The sequence below is a fragment of the Cryptococcus neoformans genome, chromosome 6, assembly GCF_000149245.1.
Source record: "Cryptococcus neoformans var. grubii H99 chromosome 6, complete sequence".
NCBI lineage: Eukaryota > Fungi > Basidiomycota > Tremellomycetes > Tremellales > Cryptococcaceae > Cryptococcus > Cryptococcus neoformans.
Genome location: NC_026750.1, coordinates 431,283 through 453,100, shown reverse-complemented (window position 1 = coordinate 453,100; position 21,818 = coordinate 431,283). Strand labels below are relative to the sequence as shown.

The 21,818-nt window shown below is 48.5% G+C and overlaps 6 protein-coding genes and 3 non-coding genes; 5 read left to right on the top strand and 4 right to left on the bottom strand.

Annotated features, from left to right (window-relative positions):
• Positions 1–1,085: 1,085 nt before the first annotated feature.
• CNAG_02392 (hypothetical protein) lies at positions 1,086–5,786 on the bottom strand. Its single transcript, XM_012194348.1, has 9 exons — positions 5,627–5,786; positions 5,270–5,549; positions 5,133–5,206; positions 4,614–5,075; positions 3,334–4,495; positions 3,110–3,281; positions 2,899–3,048; positions 2,545–2,854; positions 1,086–1,987 (listed from the first exon to the last, which is right to left on the bottom strand). The coding sequence occupies exons 5-7, from the start codon at positions 3,849–3,851 to the stop codon at positions 3,031–3,033; spliced, it is 708 nt and encodes a 235-aa protein (XP_012049738.1). The 5' UTR covers positions 3,852–4,495; positions 4,614–5,075; positions 5,133–5,206; positions 5,270–5,549; positions 5,627–5,786; the 3' UTR covers positions 1,086–1,987; positions 2,545–2,854; positions 2,899–3,030.
• CNAG_12548 lies at positions 3,400–5,185 on the top strand. The gene is made up of 2 exons (XR_001045821.1): positions 3,400–4,981; positions 5,033–5,185. It is a non-coding gene; the product is annotated as a hypothetical RNA (non-coding RNA).
• Positions 5,787–5,804: 18 nt separating the features above from the next.
• Positions 5,805–11,204, top strand: CNAG_02393 (hypothetical protein). XM_012194347.1 has 5 exons: positions 5,805–5,882; positions 5,948–6,676; positions 6,753–9,211; positions 9,261–10,180; positions 10,241–11,204. The coding sequence occupies exons 2-5, from the start codon at positions 6,318–6,320 to the stop codon at positions 11,027–11,029; spliced, it is 4,527 nt and encodes a 1,508-aa protein (XP_012049737.1). The 5' UTR covers positions 5,805–5,882; positions 5,948–6,317; the 3' UTR covers positions 11,030–11,204.
• A 457-nt stretch (positions 11,205–11,661) lies between these two features.
• CNAG_02394 (hypothetical protein) lies at positions 11,662–12,972 on the top strand. XM_012194732.1 has 3 exons: positions 11,662–12,129; positions 12,197–12,443; positions 12,500–12,972. Exons 1-3 carry the CDS (start codon positions 11,849–11,851, stop codon positions 12,812–12,814), a joined length of 843 nt encoding a protein of 280 aa, XP_012050122.1. The 5' UTR covers positions 11,662–11,848; the 3' UTR covers positions 12,815–12,972.
• A 146-nt stretch (positions 12,973–13,118) lies between these two features.
• Positions 13,119–16,286, bottom strand: CNAG_02395 (ubiquitin carboxyl-terminal hydrolase 9/13). XM_012194733.1 has 4 exons: positions 14,747–16,286; positions 14,529–14,689; positions 14,285–14,479; positions 13,119–14,229 (listed from the first exon to the last, which is right to left on the bottom strand). The coding sequence occupies exons 1-4, from the start codon at positions 15,905–15,907 to the stop codon at positions 13,386–13,388; spliced, it is 2,361 nt and encodes a 786-aa protein (XP_012050123.1). The 5' UTR covers positions 15,908–16,286; the 3' UTR covers positions 13,119–13,385.
• Positions 16,287–16,458: 172 nt separating this feature from the next.
• Positions 16,459–18,206, bottom strand: CNAG_02396 (hypothetical protein). XM_012194346.1 has 4 exons: positions 17,578–18,206; positions 17,443–17,517; positions 16,981–17,388; positions 16,459–16,922 (listed from the first exon to the last, which is right to left on the bottom strand). Exons 1-4 carry the CDS (start codon positions 18,096–18,098, stop codon positions 16,595–16,597), a joined length of 1,332 nt encoding a protein of 443 aa, XP_012049736.1. The 5' UTR covers positions 18,099–18,206; the 3' UTR covers positions 16,459–16,594.
• Positions 16,615–17,433, top strand: CNAG_12547. The gene has a single exon (XR_001045820.1). It is a non-coding gene; the product is annotated as a hypothetical RNA (non-coding RNA).
• A 127-nt stretch (positions 18,207–18,333) lies between the features above and the next one.
• CNAG_02397 (hypothetical protein) lies at positions 18,334–21,247 on the top strand. XM_012194345.1 has 5 exons: positions 18,334–19,092; positions 19,154–19,397; positions 19,467–19,860; positions 19,918–20,074; positions 20,121–21,247. The coding sequence occupies exons 1-5, from the start codon at positions 18,514–18,516 to the stop codon at positions 20,520–20,522; spliced, it is 1,776 nt and encodes a 591-aa protein (XP_012049735.1). The 5' UTR covers positions 18,334–18,513; the 3' UTR covers positions 20,523–21,247.
• Positions 20,376–21,368, bottom strand: CNAG_12546. XR_001045819.1 has 5 exons: positions 21,293–21,368; positions 21,033–21,232; positions 20,811–20,933; positions 20,689–20,745; positions 20,376–20,641 (listed from the first exon to the last, which is right to left on the bottom strand). It is a non-coding gene; the product is annotated as a hypothetical RNA (non-coding RNA).
• Between the last annotated feature and the right edge of the window lie 450 nt (positions 21,369–21,818).

The window sequence follows — 21,818 nt, the reverse complement described above, 5'->3', positions numbered from 1 at the left end:
TAAGCATTGTCCGGCAGATGTGGATCAACAAGCTCTGCAAAAAAAGATTTGGGATTATTTGGAAAGCATCAACTCTGGATAGAAATTAACCAACCCCACCTGCTGCTGTCGTATTTGATTTCCCGGACGGCGTCGTCGCCCCTCCTCCTGCGCCTACTGCCCCTCCGCAACCGCCCACCGAACTCCAGCATTTCTGGGCTCGTCGTGATCCTCTACCCTGACGAGCTCGAGGCGCTTCTGCCCTTCCTCCTGAGGTCGATGCCGACCATGATGATACCGATAGTGATCTTGACTCTGTCATTGACCTCCGACCTACCGACCCCGACGCCTTAGCGCCTGTAGCTCTGGCCTTAGGCGCCCTGGCCGTTGACACACCGAATTCTTACCGTGATGCGATTCACTCTGGCGAAGGGGAGCAATGGCGACTAGCCATGCGCGACGAATTAGACAAGATGAAGAAATTTAATGTGTGGCAAGTAGTGGCCCGTGGACCCGGCCAACGTATTTTGCGGTCAACGTATTTTGCGGGCGCGCTGGGTGTATACAAGGAAGATAGATGGGACTACAGGCAAACCGGCGGCCTACAAGGCTCGCTGGGTGGCGAAAGGCTACTCCCAACACGCTGGTGTCGATTACAATGAGGTGTTCTCTGCTGTCGCTCATAAAGACTCTATCCGTGTCTTCCTATCCCTGGTGAACCATCTCGATCTTGAATGTGACCAGGTCGATATCCAAGCTGCCTTTCTCAATGGCGATCTCGAAGAAACGATATATCTGGAAGCTCCTGAAGGAAGCGACGTTCCTGCATCCCACATTCTTCGACTGAACAAATCTCTCTACGGCCTGCCACAATCCCCTCGCTGCTTTAATCATGCCCTTGACCAATGGCTTAAACCTCAAGGTCTACAACCGGCTCGCGCCGACTCATGTTTCTATGTCCGCTCTCGTGAGGGGGAATTACTCATGCTCTCTGTCCACGTGGACGACCAGCTCATCGCGTGTAACTCGAGGAAAGCCTTAGATGGGTTTAAACAAGCGCTTAACAGCAAGTTATGAATGTTCAGACTCTGGACCCGTCGGATACTTTTTGGGTATCAATATTCATCGGGATCGACCGAATAAGAAACTGTTTCTCTCTCAAGAACATTATATGGAAAACCTGCTGCTTCGACATATCAGACTGCAACCCAGCCAAGACACCCCTCTCGACTGGCTTCAAACCAGTGACGGCAACTGATGAAGAACATGAGTTAGCACGAGAGCGCCCTTTCCCCAAATTGGCTGGCTCCATTCTATATGCAGCAACCGAGACCCGACCTGACCTTGCCCATGCGGCTGGAGTGCTATCGAGATTTATTAGCAAGTGGAATGAATCACTTTGGCGTGCTGCGAAACACTGCCTGAGATACATTCGAGGCACTTCAGACCTCTCCTTGACATTCGATGCAAACTCGAGCCAGAGAGTAGGGCTAGGCTATGTAGACGCAGATTGGGGAGGAGATATGGATACGAGGCGATCCACTACGGGATATGTATTCAAAGTACATGGAGGAGCGATAGCTTGGAAGTCGAAAAGGCAGAACACCGTCGCACTCTCAACCACAGAAGCAGAATACATGGCGTCTGCCGATGCAGCGAAGCAGGCAGTGTGGTTGCGACGCCTGTTAGAAGACGTTGGACTGGGTTTGGGAAGCAAACCACTCCAACTGCTTAACAATAATGCTGGGCTATCGCTCTGTCGAGAAACCCGGTAAATCACGAAAGGTCAAAGCATATCGATATGAGACACCATTTCATACGCGAGAAGGTAGCGGACAAAACCATTTCATTGGAACATGTCCCTTCCGCTGGAAACCTGGCTGATCTGTTGATCTCACTGTTGTCGATGAGTCGATGCTAAACAGCGGGGCGAGCACTACCGAGTTGGAGCCCATGCACGACGATTTCGACTTGTACTGTGATTTATACAATGGGTCGAAGCAAGTCGCTGCTGATGTGATGTGGGTGGTGAAGGATGTTTGGTGGTAGTCCGATATTGTAAGTCAGTTACGGTCCAAAGGGGGTTTGACTGCTAACAGCTTATTATCAGATTCGCCTTGGCGCATGGGTTCTATACGAGTCTTGGCAGCATGATCTCGCCAGCCAAGGTCGTCGATCAACTCCAATATTCCGTCTGCCCATCACGTTTATGGATGCGGATTTGGGTTTCAGGCGATGTAACGACTCCAGCATATACAAGGATTTGGAGGACTGTATAGACCGCCCTGAAATCGACTGTACCCGGGGTATGGTTAATTACCGATTGGTAGAAAAACGCGACCCGCGTGCCTTCTCTCCTGAAGCTGATCGCGCTGCCGATCCCATCAGTGATTGGGAAACAGATCAGCTACCCACACTAAAGGAAATACTGCAAAACGGGCGAAAGATAGGCCCGGCGGTCAAGAAGCATTTCCAAGGCCTGCCTGTGCTTGACGAGGATCGCTCATGCGCCTTGTGGGCGAGCCGCGCTGACGGTGACATTCTCTCGTACAGACTCGAACTTACCGAGGTAATAAAGTCCTGTCCTTGTCCTAATTCGCTTGAAAATCTCATCGATACGGCGGCGTCAACAGATGAACCATCGGAAGGCGTCGAGGATGAGAGTTAGTCAAAATGACATAGAAGGTTTCGATTTCGAATATAGCCAGTTGGATAGCGATCTCTTGAACATGGGATCAGAAGACCACTAAATTTCTTGGGATAGTTGAGAATGATTGCGAGATAGGTAGATAGATTAGTATGTCATCACAGTCGTGGATAATAGTTTGGCTCGTGGTTTTTCTTGATGATCTGCTTCAGCACGCTATTCGTTGGTCAGCACTCGCATTTGAGACTCTGAAAATGCTGTTAAACCCTTACAGACCAACACAAACAATGCACCGAAACCTGTGAAAAGGATCTCAAAATTTCGTTAAGTCGTGTCGCTGTTCAGATTGCAAATGCAGCACGCTACTCTGGTCATTTTTGTGAATCCGCGGTACTATTCATACATCAATGAGGACTAGGCTTCTAGGTATGCTAACGAAATTCATCAGTATGCAAAACGACAACATATGGATCGATTACTCACTCTGGCGATCGGTATATTGGCAATTAGGGCATCACCATCGGGACTCGACAGCAACTTAGGCACGGTCAGTAGAGCGACGGGATGTAGGCTAGATACGGTTCGAGCGTTAATATGAAGGAAAAAGGGCGGGGATAGATCATATAAGGAAAAAGTCTGGATATCTAACGCCGATCTACATGACCATATGTCAGCAGGGGTCTTTATTCGAGCACACTAAAACTTACTCTTCGTGATGACGATATTGATTCGTATCAACCCATTTAAACCACCTACATACCGCATACATATGCCTCTGCCTGGACACGACGGTATCGCGCTCTTCCTGCGTATGAGTGAAAACATTAGTAAGAATCCCAGTCATGGTCTTCGCATGGTGATCACAAAAACGACGCATCGGAGTGCGACATTCGAGGAAAGACAGCGCGTTCTTCTGCTGAAGAAGATGAGGGAGTTCCGACACAGCGTTGATCGACCAGCCCCATTGCAATGTAGCATGTAATGGCCGAAATCGGTACCCACGCACAGCAATCTCGCAGTGAAATTCGAAATGGTGTGTGACGGACCCTGAAACCGGAGCAGCAAGTGACCGCCCAGAAACGCGAGGTAGATAGTCATTCAAAAAGCGACGAAACACCTCTTGAGTCGGATGACCGTCAATTCTGTCACGGCTGTGACAATAAGTCGATCGAGAATTGTTGATCAAGACCGCTATTGTCGTACAGGAGAAGATCGTCGATGTCATTATCCATTCCCATGTCGATTCCACCTTTCCGATAGCCCTCGATCAACTGCTCCCCCAGCTGCTTTTCGGCGGGCTCCAACTCCGAAGTGATCAAATTGTTTAGACGTAGAATGGCGAACAGTTGGCGGAGAAGAGACCGCAGTTCAATCACCTGCTCCTGAAACATGTTTCTACCACTCATCTTAAGTTTTTGATTCGGCCATTGATACGCTCGAGGGCAAATACCCACCACCCGTAAACAGGACCATGGGCTAAGATATCGTCGGGGAGGTGCTTAACGATATGAAAGTTGGTCACACGGGATGGTAGGTAGGGATGGAGCCGAACAACAAGGTCGAAAAGTCTTTAGACGGATCGCCCCAGTCAATGGAGAATTTGAGGGTCAACAGAAGGCTGCCATCCTCTCTTTCACCATCGTCAGTTTGATAAAGAGCTCCTCAACAGGAGAGTCTAACAGTGAGTAGGCCCGCTGACGTTCCACCTCTGAGACATCCGGATCTGCCGCCCATTTACTCCGCAACTGCTTCCAAACCTCATCCACAGTCAAGCTATGCTCAATCTTGGACAAAAATAGGACCATGTCGCCGATCTGCTGCGAAAGACCAGCGAACGTTGTGAGTATGATGGTGGAGATAGCTAGGCAGCTGGCCAGCAAAGGTAACTTGGAAGATCTGGGTGAAGTGTCGTGGGAGAAAGGGTCGGCCAAGTGGGGATTAGGGTGACGTCCTGATGCAGTAGGTGATAGGGAAGGCGGTATCGCCATTGGCCATTCAGCCAGTAAACTGGCAAATCGACGGGAGCCAGAATCATCCAAAGGGTCTTGCAAAAGATCATTGTCGGGGTAGTAGAAGTCACCATCATCAACCATCGGGTCAAAGCTGCCAATTAATCCATCAGCGTCTTGAAAGCCGAATCCTTCTTGATCGTCGTCTCTAGCATTCACATCATCAGAGTGGAGGGAGGCGGAGCCTTGGCCAGAACACGCAAGCGATGGACGAATGTCCGTTGTCAAGGAATGGCTGGGTCCCACAGCCTCAAGGGAAGTCGAAGGCAAATTATGGGCGGCTGCTTCGAGGGGAGGTTGGACACAGCTTCTTGTGTTCTCGCTCTCTCTGATAAGCCGGTAATATGTTAGTCCACCATGTAATAACCAGCTTCGATATTGATGACACGGCGGGCAGGTGAGCACTCAGGACATCGACATCGGACAGGTGTCCTATGGCTCTATTACATATACATGAGTGACAGTGCACGAATAAACTTTGCTTTTGTACTACTTACAATTCTTTTATCGAAACGTATACTCTCCGCTTCTATTATGAATGGGACTTTCGTAAGGCCTTTGAATTACAGATCTTTTTTTCCAAAACGTTCATCAGCATTAGCTGGTTCTTCCTACGAAGTATGAGGCCGCATACCTAGTTGACGATTGGTGGCGAACAGGAGACATTATTAGGACCGGTTGAGTGGTGGATAATTGATTTCTAGCGAGAATACAAGTCCAAAGCTATAAAAAACTAAAGGACAGCAGAAGGGGGTATCAATGATAATGGTTGGCAGTTGTGAGTACGATGGAACTGGTTGAGCACAGGTGTCGTGGCGGGGCGAACCATCGGAAGGGTAGATGAGGTTATGGTGCGGTATGTGGAGGGATAAGAGGCTAAAGAGTAAAGTATGAGTAGCACGGTGTCGAGACAGCTGAAGGAGGAGGCGCTGAGTAAGCAGCTAAGATTTTCATACGCATAGTGGTGGGTGGAATTACTGGTGATACGTACACAATAAAACATGCCATGGACATGCGATAGCAAGATGTCTTCAGATAGCCCAAGGATCATCCGGACGCTGAAAATCTCGTATAGCATGCCTATCGAATAGACTATGGGTTACGCCTAAAGTCTCCCATATCAGCATATCAGGGGTCGATTTATGGGGTAGGCATCCAATTTCACCCGCCAGGTTTTTACGGCTATACCTGCTGCCACGCATATCCAGCTGCATAGCCAAATCCCGGCGACGGGACTAATTCCTACAGTGATTATTATTATCCGAGCGCGACGAGCGACGGGTGTTACGTATGGCTGATTGCTTGATGGTAGTTGCGCAAAAGTGTTTGGTTTGTCGCGTCTCCTTTGTTGGGATTAGTCTTAACAAATCCAAACAAGCAAGCAGAGGTATTAGCCCTTCTCGCTAGCCCTCTTTCCGGCCATTACAAAAGCGCCATTTTCCCCACCACCTCCTTCCCTCTTCCCACTACGCGCACGTACTGAGCCCAGGCGGCTCTTCTCCCGCGCGTACACGCGACAGGCGTTGTGTTCCTCCTTCAATTACGATACGACATTTGACGACTCCATCGAGCCAATATTGTACACGTTATACGCCTCCGCCGCCGTGTCTCTCTGTCTTCCTACGCGCTCCGTTGATCATTTGTGTACCTTGCTCCACGCCTGATTCCCACTTCGAAGAATAATGACAACCGTTACCGCCCAGCCGCAGACAGTCGGGTCCCAGCTCCATCAATCCCTCTCTGCTACGCATGATTATGATTATGACTCTCCAGAGTCACCACTCTCTTCCTCTTCCTTTGTACAAGGAGACATAGAGATGGATCAGGATCACGCAAACTTTTATTATCAGCAACAACAACAAGCTATACTTTACCAGCAACATCATCAAGAAAACGGACTCGAACCTGGTGCAGCTAGAATGGCAGCAAAGCACGCAAGGATGAGCGTAGATGGTGATAGTGATGACGGGTTCAGCGATGAAGAGAGCGACTCGGACAGTATGCCTGATGAAAGCATCGACTTTAGCTTGACCTATGCTCTGTAAGTATAAGGGAGGTGGGCCGAAGGACCACCTCCAGAATCAATCTTATCCCAGTGCTAACGTTGGCCATTCAAGGCATACATTTTTGGCTACTGTGGAAGGACAAGCTTCTGTCGTCAAAGGCGACTCTCTTGTCCTCCTCGACGACGCAAATTCTTATTGGTGGCTCGTGCGCGTCCTTAAAACGGAGGATGTAGGTTATATCCCCGCGGAGAATATCGAGACCCCCTATGAGCGTCTAGCGAGGCTCAACAAACATCGTAATATCGATCTCGCCGCTGCAACGTTGACAGAGAAGCAACTCGGCGAAATGCAGTCGAGAGAAAAGCTCAAAGGGGCAATTGCCGCAAAGGGGAGAAGCGCGAGACAAGGCTCCAGCGAAGGTTCAGAAGAAAGCGGCGCCAGAAGAGTTGTGTTTGCTCCGCCAACATATGTCGACCATCCTGGCGTCACCTGGAGCTCAGATGAAGAATCTAGTGAAGGTGAGCATGAGCCTGACGAGGCTGAGGGGCAAGAAGACGAAGATGAGGACCAGATTGAAGATGAGAAGTCTGCTCAAGAAGTCATGGACGTGGATCAGAGTATGGATGAGATGGAACCAGATGATGGCGTCGAATGGGCGGATGACGCGGCCGAACGCGAAAGGCAGAAAGCTTTGGACCAACGCGCTCAAGCGCAAGTCCAACAAAATGGTGTACAGCCAAAGTCCAACAATCCTTTTGCGTCTCCACAATTAAAATCAAATACGCCTGCCGATACAGTTTCGATGGACCGTCCAGGAGATTCCACCACATCTCTCGCAACTTCTAACGGTAATCCTATCCTTGACCCGGCGGTTGTCAATTCTGACACTAGGAGGGTTACTGCCACTCCTGCAATCGCAAACGATCCACTTCTACCTTCCGCTGTGGTACAACAGAGCCAGCGTAAAGTCAGCAACCAATCGACATCTTCCGTCTATTCTGCAATCTCTGCGAGCTCCTCTGTGAGAAGCAGTACACCTACTTCTATTACGAGCCCTGAAGACAACACGAAAAAGATCAAGAAGGCGCGGAAGGGTAAAGACGAAGGAGGCGGCGAGAAGAAGAAAAAGGGCCTGCTTGGCGGACTGTTCTCCCGGAATAAGAACAGTAAGCCCAAGGGAATTTCCAGCGGTGACACCAGAAGCTCTGAGGAGAGTACCATTGAAGAACTCTACTCTGAAGGAATTGTCTCGGGGCGAGATACCTCTACCGGTAACCTTACACCACAACAGCAAGCTCAACATCCACAATCAGGCGTTTCAACTCACTCCCTCAAACTTCAGCAGCAAGATCAAGCCCGTATGCAATCCTACACCAACAAGTACCTCCGTTCACCTTCGTCTGGCCTTCACTCTCCTTCTAATGCTGAAGCGGCTGCTGCTGTCGCTCAGTCAGCAGCTGCCATGCGCCTGACAGCAAGTATGAATGGCACCGCCAATGGCCGATCAGCTAGGCCAAGCAGCATCATTGTATCACCCAACCCTGATGGGCCGCCCTTATTGAATGTCATCAGAATCTTCGCAGGGACCAGAGTTCAGAGTGAGGCATCGTTCAAAACAGCATTGGTTAATGAGACGACAAGTGCTGGTGACCTCATTCGGCAGGCAGTGCAGAGATTCCATCTTGTGTCTTCAGCCGGCGAAGATACTGTCAAAAATTACTACATCACGGTCAAGGACTTTGACGGCTCTGAGCTGGAGCTCTCCCCAACTGAAAAGCCTCTTGTCCAGTTCCAGAATGCTGTGGCTCGATGGACATCCGGGGAAACCGAGGCGGACGAGCTTGGTAAAATTCTTCACGAACGGCTAGGTGCTATCACTCCTACCGTGAACAGAGAGAGTGTGAGCAGCATCTCGAGTGTACTCAGTCTTTCAAATCATCCTGCCATCAAAAAGCTAGGCATGGACTGGGAGGATGACTCTGCCGTTAAGCTATACCTTAACAGGCGAGTGCCAGGCGGGCAGGAGGAAACCCAGCAAGAAATGAGAGGACTAGTAGAAATGAACCACAACGGGGAGTCAGAGCCCCAAAGCGAATTCTCAAGCTATAACACAGGCTTGTCGACCGTGCATGAGAGTCCAAATGCCAATACAACGCCGGACGGAACATTGTCTCCTACTGTGTCCCAGACTGGAAGTAGGAACCCTCATCTCACGATATCCACCTCCTATCAGGGTCCTGCAGAAAGATATCTATCCCCGTCGGCAAAATTCACTCTTCAGCTTCTTCTTCACCCTTCTGACTTACCTGATGGGGTCGCATTTGACCCATCATCTGAGTCACTGGTTCCCCGTCCTCATATGCCGTCCCCATCTGCTGAGGAGCCTCGGATGAAACTTTTCACAGTTCCGCGTAATGCGAATGTAGTGGACGTTATCGAACAAGGATTAGAAAGGTTTGGCGTCCAAGAAGGTGTAGTGGATGGTGGCGATGAGGTTGAGGATAAAGTCGGGAAAAGAAGGAGTATGACCAGGGTCAGATATTGCCTGGGTGTCATCATCGACGGGAAAGGTATGAGATTATTTTCTGTGTATGTCTGTAGCGCTGACAGACCGTGAAGAGAGACAGCTTCCCACTTCATCCAAGATATTGGAGGCTTATCCCTCCCCTCCAATGTTCAAGCCTATGGAAAAAAGCACGCCCGAAAGCCGACGACGTTCTAGAGATCTCAATTATTACTTGGGTTCCATGGGAGATATTAGAGAGAGCGACCCTATTTTCGTGCTTCGTAAAGTTGGGCCTCGAGGGCTTGCGGGCGCAATGGTCGATGGTCTGAAGGCACCTGCATTGGCTACGCCGTTGACGAGTGCGACGCTCTCCACCACCTCTTCTGGTCCACGCTCCCCCGCTGAGATTATTGCGGCCCAACGAGCAGCCTCTCGCTCTCATCAACTCTCTATCTTGTCGTCGACCAATAAATCTGAAGGCGTGGATGTCGTACTTCCATCTTCTCAGGGGACTTTCCGCTCCACGAAGCAAGTAGATGAAAAAGGAAGCCGTGTTATGAGATATAGCTATATCGACGAGGGCGGAGAGATGTACGATATCTCAGAGCTTTTGGAGCAGGAGTGGGGCAAAGGCAAGGTAAATGCGATAGAAGAAGAGGGGGAGAAGGAAGAGTTCGATATGAGCTTGGTGAGGAATGGAAAGAATGGGCCGCCAGGATTGTTGAGACAAGTGACGGATACATCAGATTATCACACAGCACCAAGCACACCTCAGCCTGGTGCCAATCTCGACATCGACCAAGTCGAAATTTTAGATGACTCGCGACCTCGCTTCATAGAAAGGAGCGAAGAAGATCTTTTGCAGACTGCTGTCCAGCGGGCTAGCCAAGACGGCCAGTCTGCTGGACTGGAAGAAGCGTTGAAAAGGATGTTGAATCGGGTGAAAGAAGGTTCTAATAAGGGCAGTACAGCTCCAGGGGATGTTGTCCGATCCCAAAATGGTACACCAAATGGAAGAGTGACGCCGCAGCAGGTCAGTTCTATGAAAAGCTTAGGTATTATGGAACGAATGCTGAAAAAAAAAAAAACTTAGACCATGGCGGTTGACCCGCAGGCCACTCCACGCGCATCAGGCCATCAGTATCAAGAGACTAGCCACGTCCTTGATCAATCTCGCGCTAGTTCTCGTCAGACGAACCGCGAATATGACGATACGGCGATGAGCGTCAACCGCATCATTTCTCGCCATCGACAACATCCCTCTATCGCTTCCATCATGTCAGATATTGAATCGAACAGCGGATCACTCCGTTCTCGCGAGTGTTCTGCTGAGCCTCCAAGCATTAGCGATGTGGGTGAGAACATTGATAACGATTTTGAAGGATTAAGTTCGGGTTATGAGGCGAACTTCAATGATCGCAGTTCCACGCCTGCTACCGCTACGTCGTCTACTCACCCCACTCCGCCATTCAGCGGAGGAGCTTTTGTGTACACTCGTGCTGTGAATGCCTCGTCCCCGTCACCCCGAACGCCCATCAGCTACCAAGATGACTTTGGAATGAAGGATATGATGGCTGTCATCAAGACAAGAGCAAGAGAATATCGCCGCCCTCTTGTCAAACCCAAATTAAAGGAGACGCGGATGCGTAGTAGTTTGACAAGTAAGGCCTCGTCACGGTCGGATGAGCGGCCAGAGGCGAATTGGCAAGACGATGAATCAATAGACGAAGTGGATAGACACTTCATTGGAGAGAAAATCGACTGGGATGAGGTCCATCCAGAAATCAAGCGGTGTTTCCAAGGCGTGCAAGAACGATTGGACAAGTTTGACAGGGAGTTGGATGAGCTGCTGGCCGAGGTTGGTGCTTTAGGATCATCATGAAAATGTACATGACGATAGTTTTCTCTTGAACGAAAAGGCAATGTTAGTATAGTGGTTACGATAGTATGGTATTGTAGACGTGTGATAGGTTTTTCTGGCAGCTTAGTATTCATATTTTATGATTTGATTCAACACGAGATAATGACTGTGTATCGTTGCATTGTTTATCTTGCACAACCAAAGGCAGCGAAGGGAAGGAAGAAATCCTTGAAGCAAAAACCAACAAAGGTCGAGTTATGATATAATGAGGCGGCTTGAGTTCCCTTCGGGGTAGCTCAGGTCACACAATCTCACTTGGTGGTGTCATTATTCATGCTGGCTTATCGCTCCATAAATTACTGCATACATAACCAGAAATCTCGATTTAGCAACATTATCTGTTGCGCTCAACTCTCATAATCACATCTAGCTTTTGACATTCAAAAATCGCCTTGAATCGGCCTGGTGCCTGATTCTATCACCACAACTGCTGCTGTTTTTAGTCAATTGTAACCATCTCAATAATAGAACAAATAGATAGGTATACAGGCATTATAATGCACGATCTTGATACCAAGATATACGATTTCTGTTACCCTTTATATAGCATGTGAATGTATTTACGTTGTCTTTTCATATTGCTTCTTATTCAGCTGGTATACAGGTATTCGTACAGAGTAATAATTGGTTGCAAGAACGAGGACGCTCAGAGAAAGCCTGAGGTCCGGTGACCGGCGTTTGTCATTTGTCGTTTGTCGTTTGCTTCGCCGTAAATATCAATTCTCAAACCTTCATTGCCCTGTATATTTATCTTTTGTCTTCACTTCCATTCTCACAACAATGTCCTTTATACCACGCACAGTAGAGTGTTCTTTCAGAACTGCTACCCGTTCAACACCACGGATCCGTCCGGCTTTCGCAGCTTCCTGTCGATGCCTTGCCAGCTTGAACAACCCCGCCGCTGACACCCAGCGTCGAACGTTCTTCTCTTTACCAGACCTCACAAAGATTGCCAGTCTTGTGCCAGGGCAAGGTCAAGAAGATAATAGCGAGAATGCTCGAGCTCAAGGAGTAGAGGTTGACGGCGAAGTGCAACGGTTTCATGCTAGGAAGATCTTACCGTAAGTGTCGGGTCGTGCGATCCTATGTCCGAGGTCTTCCTTTTGCTTAACCAGACGAATTTTGCAGGTACTCTCAAGTCCAATTGTATTCTTTAGTCTCAGATGTCCCGTCTTACGCATCTTTTATTCCTTTCTGTAAATCCTCGACTGTCCTTGCGCCATCTTCACCTGGCGTCTCTTCAACAAGAGAATGGGTAGGATGGAAACCAGAGGATAAGCCGTTCGAAGTGCTGGCAGAACTAGCGGTCGGATTTGGGGGGTTAGAAGAGAGATATGTCAGTAAGGTCGTAGGCAAACCATATGAGAGTGTTGTTGTGAGTGTGTTCGTTTGCACGTTAGAGTCTACCATCTTACATGTTTGTGCCATCAGGCGACTGCTTCAAACCAGACTCCTATGTTCAAAACCCTAACAACATCTTGGACTTTCAGCCCTGCTTCATCAATATCTCCTCATCCATCATTCGGCAATCCTTCCTCTAACTCTTCGAATTCACGAATCCCGAATTCCGCAACGCCTGCAGACCCCAAGCATGGTCCCAGTTTGTTGACCATTGACTTAGCCTTCAGCTTCATCAACCCGTTACATAGGATTGCCAGTCAAGCGGTGTTACCCAAAGTTGCAGAAAAAATGGTCGAGGCTTTTGAAGAGAGATGTTTGGAGGTTTGGGGACAAGGAAAGCAATGATTATAGCAGACGGTGACTAACAATGTATGTTTTCTATCGTTATGATTGCGATGGAGCTCCAGGTTAGAGATACGTAAACAATGAGCGTGAAGCAGATTTTATAAGTCTTCTTTGGATATACCATGACTCAGTCAACTAAGTTGGCCACTGACGACCGGGTTTGGTGATGAAGTTCATAAAAAAAAAGAAAGCTACATGGAACCAACGTGAACCCATACCCATATCATACACTACTACAAAAAGCGAACAAAGAGACTCCTTCACTAAGATTTTAATTTGGCGAATGTTAAAAATAATGTGAGGCTTCGTTTGTTATATAGCAAAGATATTGCATAGTGGAAATCTGTGAAGATGTATTTTCGTATAATCCCCTACACCTATTGTACAACAGCTCCATCTACATTCTGACCACTGTACATTGCCCTATCCCAGGTACAACTTCCTTCCATCTCCTACCTTCCCTCCCTTTGTGGCCAAACCTGCTTTCATTTTTTCTCCTACGACACTCTCTCCTCCATCTCGCACCTCAGTCCCGCCTCACGTACGGGCCTCAACATCACACTGTGCGCAATTACCTCGATATTTTTCCTTGAGTCTTTTCCGCCCTACCCATCCAAGAGCGGGCAGAGGGTATGGCACTGTTTAAGGATCTCTTCTGCGACTTTGGGATTGATGTTGATAGACTAGTCGTTAGGGAGGCACCGTCCGCCGAGGATGACGTGTCCGTCCGGCTCTGGGCGGGGGAGGTAGTACTTCCGTTGGAAAGGCCATTAATCGTTTTGTCTTTGCTGTTAGGGGTCTTTTCTTTGTCCTTGGCAGATGAGGATATACCTGACATGGACATGCGACGATACCATTTTTTGTCGCTGAGTTCCTTTTTGAGTGGTGGTCGTGCGGTAGACTCAAGCGCTACCCCATTTGCAGGTGCGTTGAAGCCAAATTGGCGATCAATGCGGGAGCCAACACTACTGGGTGTAGCGATAGGTGACGCGATTGGCGAAGCCGATGGCAACGACTTTAGACCAGGTGCAGAGGCTGGAATCGATCCGGAACTCGAGGTGAGTTCCTCTTCCTCTTCCTCCCTTACACCATTCACAGTCCTGACATTATTCAGGGTCGCTGAGGCTACCGGCACCATGGGCGGAGCTTGTCCATAACCATCAACATATCTGACGCCCTCTCCAACGGGTTCAAATACTCCATTGGGCTTTCGCTTTTCTACTTTCAAACCCAGTTGTTCGGCAGTGATGCCCCGCGCCTGATAAAATAAGACGTAGCCTTGGCCCTGGGTGCGGTTACCAAGCCAGTACTCTAGCTGATTTTCCTCAATGGCCTCGATATTGTCGTCATCACACATGACCCAACGACCAGAAGGTGTTCGCTTGACAGTTACATAATGGCCTTGGACAGGGCCGCTAGGTTAAAGGTGAGCGACATTGTATTACTAATGGAATTCAAAGTTTGACATACTTTCCAATGTGCACCATAATCGCCACAAGATCGTAAATTTGGTCGGGGTTTTCACAGTTATCCGTCGTGTTGGGTGGGATCAGAGTTATGGGATGATTTACCCGATAAAACAATTTGATGGCTCTATAACTCTCATTGTGGGCAAATCTTTTCAGATGGACAGCTAAGATAGGTGGCAGACGTTTGATCCTAATGCTGTGGGAATGGGTCAGCGATGTTATGGGGCTGAACCTGGCTCACTCACCTTCTTTTCGCCTGTTGATGACCAGAACAGGACTCGCAAGAGAATTTCTCCCTTCCGGACATCATTTCATCTGAGGAAAATTGGCGGAGGCAGGAGGTGATAGAGCAGTGCTGCTCAATATCCACAGACAAATCAATGAATTCTTCCTCCCGAGAAGATATCTAGTAAGGCATGTACGTAGTCAGAATAGTTGAGAGGATGTTGCGCTCGCGACTCACTGTTTCGCAGCTCAGACACTTTGTCTCACTCGTAGTGATACCTTGGAATAATGCTTCGATAAATGTCTTTGCCCAGGGCGCAGTCATCTGCGCCACTTCTTTCCCTTCCGCTCTCAATTTTTCATTGACAGCGTCGACTTCTTTGGCGAGAGTGTTGACTACAACACTAAAGAATTCGTGTGCATCATGTTGATCGTCGTTGTTGAAAGATGGCGCAGAGCGCTTGACAGCATCCATGACGTCGTTAGGCTGAACAACACCCCAGCCAAGCTGACCGGCTCGCCAGGCGCCTGTTTCACGGAAGGTGGAGGGTGGTGGAAGGGAGGCAAGCTTCGAAGGACCCGAAGGCTGAGCATTCTGGCCTTGACTCTGAGTTTGCTGCGACGATGCTGAAGCTGATTGTGCGGGCTGACCTTGATTCGTTGAAGAGGGTTTCTCAGACACCTCGACACCCGAATCATCCACTTTTTCCTCTTCGGTATACTCAATGAGAGCGCCTTCAGAGTCCTTCGTCTGACCCTTACCTTTAATGGGCATGTGAGGCGGAGAATGTGAGAAATAGTAGAAAAGCGTCTGGAAAGTCTGGAACAATGTAAGAGGCGGGTCATTGTCCGATGCAGGCGTCCGGACCAGCAAAGGATCGTCAAAATTGGGGAAAGGGTTTGGTAAACTTGGAAGTTGTTCAGGCTGGTTGGCTTGAAGAGTCGCCAATGTCGGAGCGGAATGTGCGGAAGACATTTTCCGACCCATCCAATTCCTTTTTTCTTTCCCGCCTGTCGAGGTCACAGGATTGTTCGCCTCCTGCAGGGCAATGAAAGCCCTATGTTCCTTATTCAGCCTAATGGATGGGTCCCATCCAGGAACTGGGCCATCCCAGTCGACGCTGGGATACCTTTTTTCCACCTGCGAAGGTCCAATCGGTCGCCGAGGCGGCAAGATATCGGGATAAGCTTCCACGAAATCGCGGAACGTGGAACACGCATATAGAGCTTGCAAAACCGAGTTGCAGAAGCAAGAGTTGGAGAAGTTTTCTATCCCCCACAGACGCTCTTCGTCGGCGTTTGCGCGTGGTAGCAAGGATGCATCAGCAGGATCTTGATCACCCTCTGAGGCAGATATGCCCGCGTTTTTGTTACCGACAAACTTGCGGAAGGCCGACATTTTGATCGGAAGAGATTATCAATTATCAGTTATTAAGTGCAGGCTAACTTTACGCGCCAGGTTGCAGACAGGGATGTCCCAAGAGGTGCCGTGCGTGAAAAATGTAAGAGACAAGACTACGGGCGACAGGAATGAGGATGTGGCCGTCTGGTAGAAGTTCAAATCGCGAGCACGCGAGGGGGAAAGCCACTGAATAGTTAAGTCGGCTTTGGGGGGAAAGCGAGTGAAGATCGCGACAGTGGGGGGGGGAAGGTGGCGAATTTATGTTATGAGAGAAAGGTGCGGGAAGGATGGAGGAGAAGAAAAGGACGGAAGAGCAGAAAGGGTCACAATAGGGGGGTGCATCATCGGCCCGGAAGGATCCTGCCGCATGCTGCCCAACATCTAGAAACAAACAATTCTCCGGTATAATTACAAACTTCCCTAATCAGATCCGCCGACGCATTACAATTCGGCTCAGCTGTATAAGTTTTCCCTTGATTACCCTCTGACGTAAGCCACGCTTGCGGTCACCTGTTGTGTCCATTTTAAGAACCATCCCGCCCCAAAAAGAAAAGTCTACACCTTGTGCCATTGTGCATTATTACCATCTTCGGTCACCAGCCCACATTGTTACGCTATCGTTTGGCAGTATGGCAGATGATAAGTTTAGAATATAAATGTCATGATGCGTATATGCTGATATCCTTATTGCCCATCCAACCCCTGCTTTTTTAAATTCTCATCAATCATCTCCTTGAACTGACTGACAATTGCACCTTCCTTCTTCATCCTCTCCTCCCGCTGCAACTTTAGAATCGCCCTCTTCTCAGCTTCATTGATCACTTGGTTCTCTTTGCGCATGCGGACTGCATTCATGCGTTGGTGGCGAGAGCCCGACATGACATAGCCAGAGGATTCGAATACGGCAATTTGTTCGGAATCGAGACCGATTTCACCTCGTCGGGGAATACGTTGACCAGATTCGGCATATGCCATGATAGCTTCTCCTTCGCCGGGAAGCATGTTGGTGAAGCTAGTAAAAAGATTAGTAGCGGTAAAAATCAAGTCAAGTAGAATTCGACGCCACTCACGCGGATCGTCCTTTCTTTTCACTGATTTCCTTAGGTAACTGCGGTCCAACTTCAACATCGTCATCGTCGTATTCAACGACTTGTTCCTTGATGGGCGCAGAGATAACCTCCTTTCCTTTCGATTGCCTCTCATGGCCTTTTTCGACCCATTGGTCATCGTCCGTCTTTTCGCTCCGGCGCCTTTTTCGCCTCTCCCGCTCTTCTTCATCCGAATCATACCTTCTTTCTCGATCCCTGTCTTTCCCCCGGTCTTTTTCTCTCTCCTTCACACGTTTTCTACGTCGACGTCTTCGTTCTTCTTCAGAATCCGTAGAATCAGAATCGGAGTACTTGGAGCGCTTTGACCGTTTTGATTTCGACTTGCGAGAAGATTTGGATTTTGACTTTTTGCGTTCGGCTTCAATTTCACTGGTTGCTATTAGCGACTTTATTTTGGTATGCAGAAATGAGAAAGGAACAAACTCTTCATCACGATGCGGTCCCTTTGGAGATGCAGGCCAGATTGAGAATGTACTGTCGTTGCGTTCCTGCCTTCGTCTGCGGAAACGGATTGAATAAGCCTGATGGGGTCTCATAAACTTGTCTACCATAACTCACCTCTCAAAATCTACAGGCCCATTGAATCTTGGAGGAGGGTTTTGCCAGCCTCCTCTGAAAACAGGAGCACCAGATCCGAGTAGTCCAGGAGGTCCAGGTGGTCCACGAGGGATATCATCGCGTCTTCCGTAACCATACCCAGCACCTGGAGAACCAGATGGAGCCGGAGCCGACGCAGCCATGTCACGCGAATGGTATGGTTGATAAGAAGGGGAAGCACGACGCTCCTGGTGGGGTGGTTCGTCCCGTTGGCGCGTATCATTGCCGTCTCTTCGGTCTCGACGGTCCCGTTCGTGACCATGATCCTTCCTATCTCTCTCGTATGCTCTATCACGGTCATCCCTACTCCCTCTTTCCATTCCGTACCTTGACCCAGCTCCTTCGTCTTTTGCTCTGCGCTCCATTAAGCTTTTCTTGAGCTCGTCTTCTCGTGATGGTAATTCTGGAGAGGGCGGTGGCGGAGGTCGCTGTTGAGCCGCCCCCCGAACCAAACTCATGCGAGATGGGTGGATGGTTGCCATTTATGTGTAACTCCAAGATATAATGTGACAAAGTATTTAGATTGTAAAGAAGATGAACAGTTGGAAGGTATATATGTCTTTTGGAAGAACAGCAAGCCGCAGGCGTATGGAAGCTGGTGTATGATGGCAGCAATTGTTAATAAAAGCGGAAGCAAAATTACAGCAAACAGAGCGCGCTCATTGTGTCCCGATCTGTGTGCGTTCTCTCGTTGTTTCACCTTCCTATAATGACCTCCACCACCGGCGGAGGTTGACTGGGAAATAATAGCCGGTTATCTAGGAAAACGAACGAACGACACCGACAAGACAAATAAGGGTCCGTAAACTGACGGCGACTACAGCTTCATCCGTCTGTTGCCCAATTACAAGCCGAAAAGGCCCTGTAACCATCAACCACAATATCTGGCAACAAATAATGACCCAACCTCAGGATGACACCCTTACCGTCCTGCCGGCTTTTATCACCCTTCTTCGCTCTCCTTCTCCGATCACGCTGCCCAACCCAACTCTGTTTGGTGCCATCACACATTTCTTTTCCTCCCTCAGCCTGACTCCTCTCAAAGAGTTCATTTTAGAGCTTATATCCTCCCAATCACTATGGGATACGCCCACCATATCCGCAGCGGACGTCAGGGACGCCATCAGGCTCTCAGTCTCTGCTGTAATCGCCAGAATCGACGAGGAAAAGAAGGGTGTCTACTTTTCTTACTATAGGACGACAGCCAAGGCTAGGAGCTGGCTTGCGCATGTCTTGAAGAGCGTATTGTCCTCGTCCGATGTCTCTTCCAAACCGTTACATATCTTGGTAGGAGTCTTAGAGGGTTTGGATGACGTGCAGACTGTAGACTGGGGTCATTCTAGGGTCAAACTGGAGGAAGAAGTGATTCTTCGACTAGCAGGGTGTATCGACAAAAACCTGGATGACAATCTGGTACTTTTATGTACAGCTATTCCTCATCTGGATGCAAAGAGAGCGGGTGTCCTGGATATATTGGTCAGTAATGGTCCGATCATGTTCAAACGAAGAAAAGTGAGCTGATAACAAGGTCGTACAGAGTCTAAGTACTGAGCTGGAAAAACATTTTTACAGGTTGATCCATCAATCACAAAGAGACAGTCCAAATAGCGTGGATAATCTTGCCGTAACATCAAGGGCCTTGGCACGTTCGTTCGTCATTCTTGAATCAGGAGGGCCATCGAGCAGAGATCATCTTTGGGATGCTCTGAGCAGATTCTGCTCGGCCATTCGGGACACAGGGAGCCAACTCGAGAAACAAATATCCGAACAAATCGTTGATGGTTAGTCTGGCCATTAGCTTACTATGAAAGAACCGAGCTGATTTACTGCCATATATCCTCCAACTTCAGCCCAGACGCTAGAACATCACAAACCAGTCTTCGCATCTTTCCTCCTCCCTGCCTCCGCAATCATTGATATTCTCGTTGCCAGCGTCACTTCATCTGACGATGGATCTCCGGCCGTCGATCTTACAATAGAGCTGCTTCTCGCCATAGCGTCCTTCGCCTACCTCACTGATTCCAGTAAAGATGGTTTCGAGAATTATCACTGCGTACTGTTTGGGTCACTTGATATCATATCGGGGAAAGGTGGAGCCGAAGCCACCGAAAGACTCTTTGGCCTTTTGGGTCAAGAGGATCCACTATCAGATGCGAGAGCAGCATTTATGTTGCTGCTAGGAGATGAGCTGGTTCATCAACTTGGTCGTCGCTCTATTGACATCCTACTACCCCTCGCGGAAGAGTAAGCTGCGCCTGTCCTCATATTCATGTCGAATGCTATTAGACTGACATGATCTAGGCACGCGTACAGATATCAACACCGTCCTAGTTTCGAGGCTGCACATGCATTTTTCCTCTCTCTTCTCCGCTCTTCAGCAGCCACTTTCGGCACATCGGCTCCTCAAAGCGACTTTTTCGATGCCTTATTGCCCAACTATCTTGTAATTTTGACCAAAGTACGTTGATTGCAAGTTTTAGGGTTATTATGCTTACTGCGTATAGCAAATAAACTCGGGGAACATCAGTGCCGATCAGTTCAAAGACGCTTATCCCCTTATCACCTCTTACGCTGCTTTACGAGGTCCTTTATCTGTTTCGCTTTGCCGATTGTATATGTCTCGTCTTTCTCCTTCTCTGGCAAGCCGTCAAGTGGCCATTCGCTTGGCGCCTTACATCCCAACATCTGATTTACCAGCGTACCTCGACAATATAGCCACTGTTATTCAAGAGGCACCCAAGGGCTCTGAAGATAGATTGATATTGATGGAAGAGGCGTTTAAAATGGTCATTCAAGACCTTAGAGATGAACATAGAGGGTTAGGGATGGAGTGGTGGCTCCATTGGAAAGACAAACTGGATGACAAGGAGGTGGGAAAAGTAGGCTTTTGGAAAGCAAGACTATGAAGATGACAAGGACAAGGTGATTATGCATGATGACGAGCCAAACGCATTTGCTTTTACTCATCTTTTGCCAGCCAAAGCATCCGCGACGTTTTGCATCTGTTGGGAGAAGAACCGATTGACTACATTGGAGGATGAGTAAACTACATGCAACGGCAGAAATACTTACTTCCAGCTGGTGGCGTGCTTTCAGGCGAAGTGCTCTCTCGGGAGGATGTCCCTTCCGCTGAAACAGTGCATTGTTACAGAGGTTGTTTCATGGTGTCGCACGCCAAATGAAATTTTACTCACAGCTACTACTATCACTGGATGACGACAACGAATCGGTTTCAGATGGACTGTCTGAACTGGAGCTGTACGATGTGCTAGTCCCAAAGCTTTCCTTTGACGCACTACTGCTTGTGGTTATAGGAGCTGGTAAATTTCAATGTTCAGTCATCGAGTCGCCCGTCGCCTAAGGAGCTTTCTCTGGGCTGTCCGCTGACACTAAAAATAGAATTGATTGTAACTTACTTTCGCTGCAATCTGAAGTAGACGATTTACTGTAATTAGATGTCCTGGTCCCAGATGTAGTCGGACTGGATGTCGAATCTTCTGTACTACTGCTGTTGTCCCTCTTTTTCTTCTTCTTTGCTGTTTTCTCTGAGGAACCGAAAAAGCCTCTCAACATCTTGTTGCCGGTCATTCAAAAGAAATGCGAGTACTGAATCAATCTTATATGGTATGCGATCATTGTCACTTCGTGACTCTTTGATATGGCCAGTACAATTTACCAGATGATGATGAAAGGAACGGCGGTAGCTTTTCAGGTTGCGGGGATTGTTAGAAAGAAAGGAGGTTGCAAAAGGGCTGAAGAAGTGATGTTGAGAAAAATGTAAATAGACAAAGTGTTGTCCATAGCATTCATTAACTGTTGTAGAAAAAGACACTTATATATTTTAGCGACGATGTTGGGATAGCAGGCTCACAGGAAGACGCAGGAAAATAAGACGATGCGTTTGAGCAGTAATTTTATCAGTTACTCATTTATTCGTACAATCCTATACGTAGTAAGAAGCCATTCACTGGAAGTTAAGGGTCATCATCGATTGCCTAAAGCATATCGGTGGTTTGACCCTGTACATCGGCTTCTTGGCAAGCATCATCAAGGTCCAAATCCAAGGAATTAATAAGACTATATGGCATCCAGTTGACATGCATTACTTATGCACCGCAAACCAGGTCAGCTGTTGCAGAGCAAGGAAATCTGGGAGAGTGATCTACAACACTACAGCTACAGCCGTTACCAAAAAAAGCTGG

Bases quoted from the DNA above. Each gene is read 5' to 3' on its own strand.
- CNAG_02392 (XM_012194348.1), bottom strand. From the start codon at position 3,851: ATGACATCGACGATCTTCTCCTGTACGACAATAGCGGTCTTGATCAAC. The intron at 3,282-3,333 runs GTAAGTTTTAGT...ATGGTCATGTAG, and splicing joins CAATATCGTCATCACGAAGA to ATCGGCGTTAGATATCCAGA.
- CNAG_02393 (XM_012194347.1), top strand. From the start codon at position 6,318: ATGACAACCGTTACCGCCCAGCCGCAGACAGTCGGGTCCCAGCTCCAT. The intron at 6,677-6,752 runs GTAAGTATAAGG...TGGCCATTCAAG, and splicing joins TTTAGCTTGACCTATGCTCT to GCATACATTTTTGGCTACTG. The intron at 10,181-10,240 runs GTCAGTTCTATG...AAAAAAACTTAG, and splicing joins GAAGAGTGACGCCGCAGCAG to ACCATGGCGGTTGACCCGCA.
- CNAG_02394 (XM_012194732.1), top strand. From the start codon at position 11,849: ATGTCCTTTATACCACGCACAGTAGAGTGTTCTTTCAGAACTGCTACC. The intron at 12,130-12,196 runs GTAAGTGTCGGG...CGAATTTTGCAG, and splicing joins CATGCTAGGAAGATCTTACC to GTACTCTCAAGTCCAATTGT. The intron at 12,444-12,499 runs GTGAGTGTGTTC...TTGTGCCATCAG, and splicing joins AACCATATGAGAGTGTTGTT to GCGACTGCTTCAAACCAGAC.
- CNAG_02395 (XM_012194733.1), bottom strand. From the start codon at position 15,907: ATGTCGGCCTTCCGCAAGTTTGTCGGTAACAAAAACGCGGGCATATCT. The intron at 14,690-14,746 runs GTGAGTCGCGAG...ATGCCTTACTAG, and splicing joins AGTGTCTGAGCTGCGAAACA to ATATCTTCTCGGGAGGAAGA. The intron at 14,480-14,528 runs GTGAGTGAGCCA...CCATTCCCACAG, and splicing joins CATCAACAGGCGAAAAGAAG to CATTAGGATCAAACGTCTGC.
- CNAG_02396 (XM_012194346.1), bottom strand. From the start codon at position 18,098: ATGGCAACCATCCACCCATCTCGCATGAGTTTGGTTCGGGGGGCGGCT. The intron at 17,518-17,577 runs GTGAGTTATGGT...CCGTTTCCGCAG, and splicing joins GGGCCTGTAGATTTTGAGAG to ACGAAGGCAGGAACGCAACG. The intron at 16,923-16,980 runs GTGAGTGGCGTC...TCTTTTTACTAG, and splicing joins GAAAAGAAAGGACGATCCGC to CTTCACCAACATGCTTCCCG.
- CNAG_02397 (XM_012194345.1), top strand. From the start codon at position 18,514: ATGACCCAACCTCAGGATGACACCCTTACCGTCCTGCCGGCTTTTATC. The intron at 19,093-19,153 runs GTCAGTAATGGT...AAGGTCGTACAG, and splicing joins CGGGTGTCCTGGATATATTG to AGTCTAAGTACTGAGCTGGA. The intron at 20,075-20,120 runs GTACGTTGATTG...TACTGCGTATAG, and splicing joins ATCTTGTAATTTTGACCAAA to CAAATAAACTCGGGGAACAT.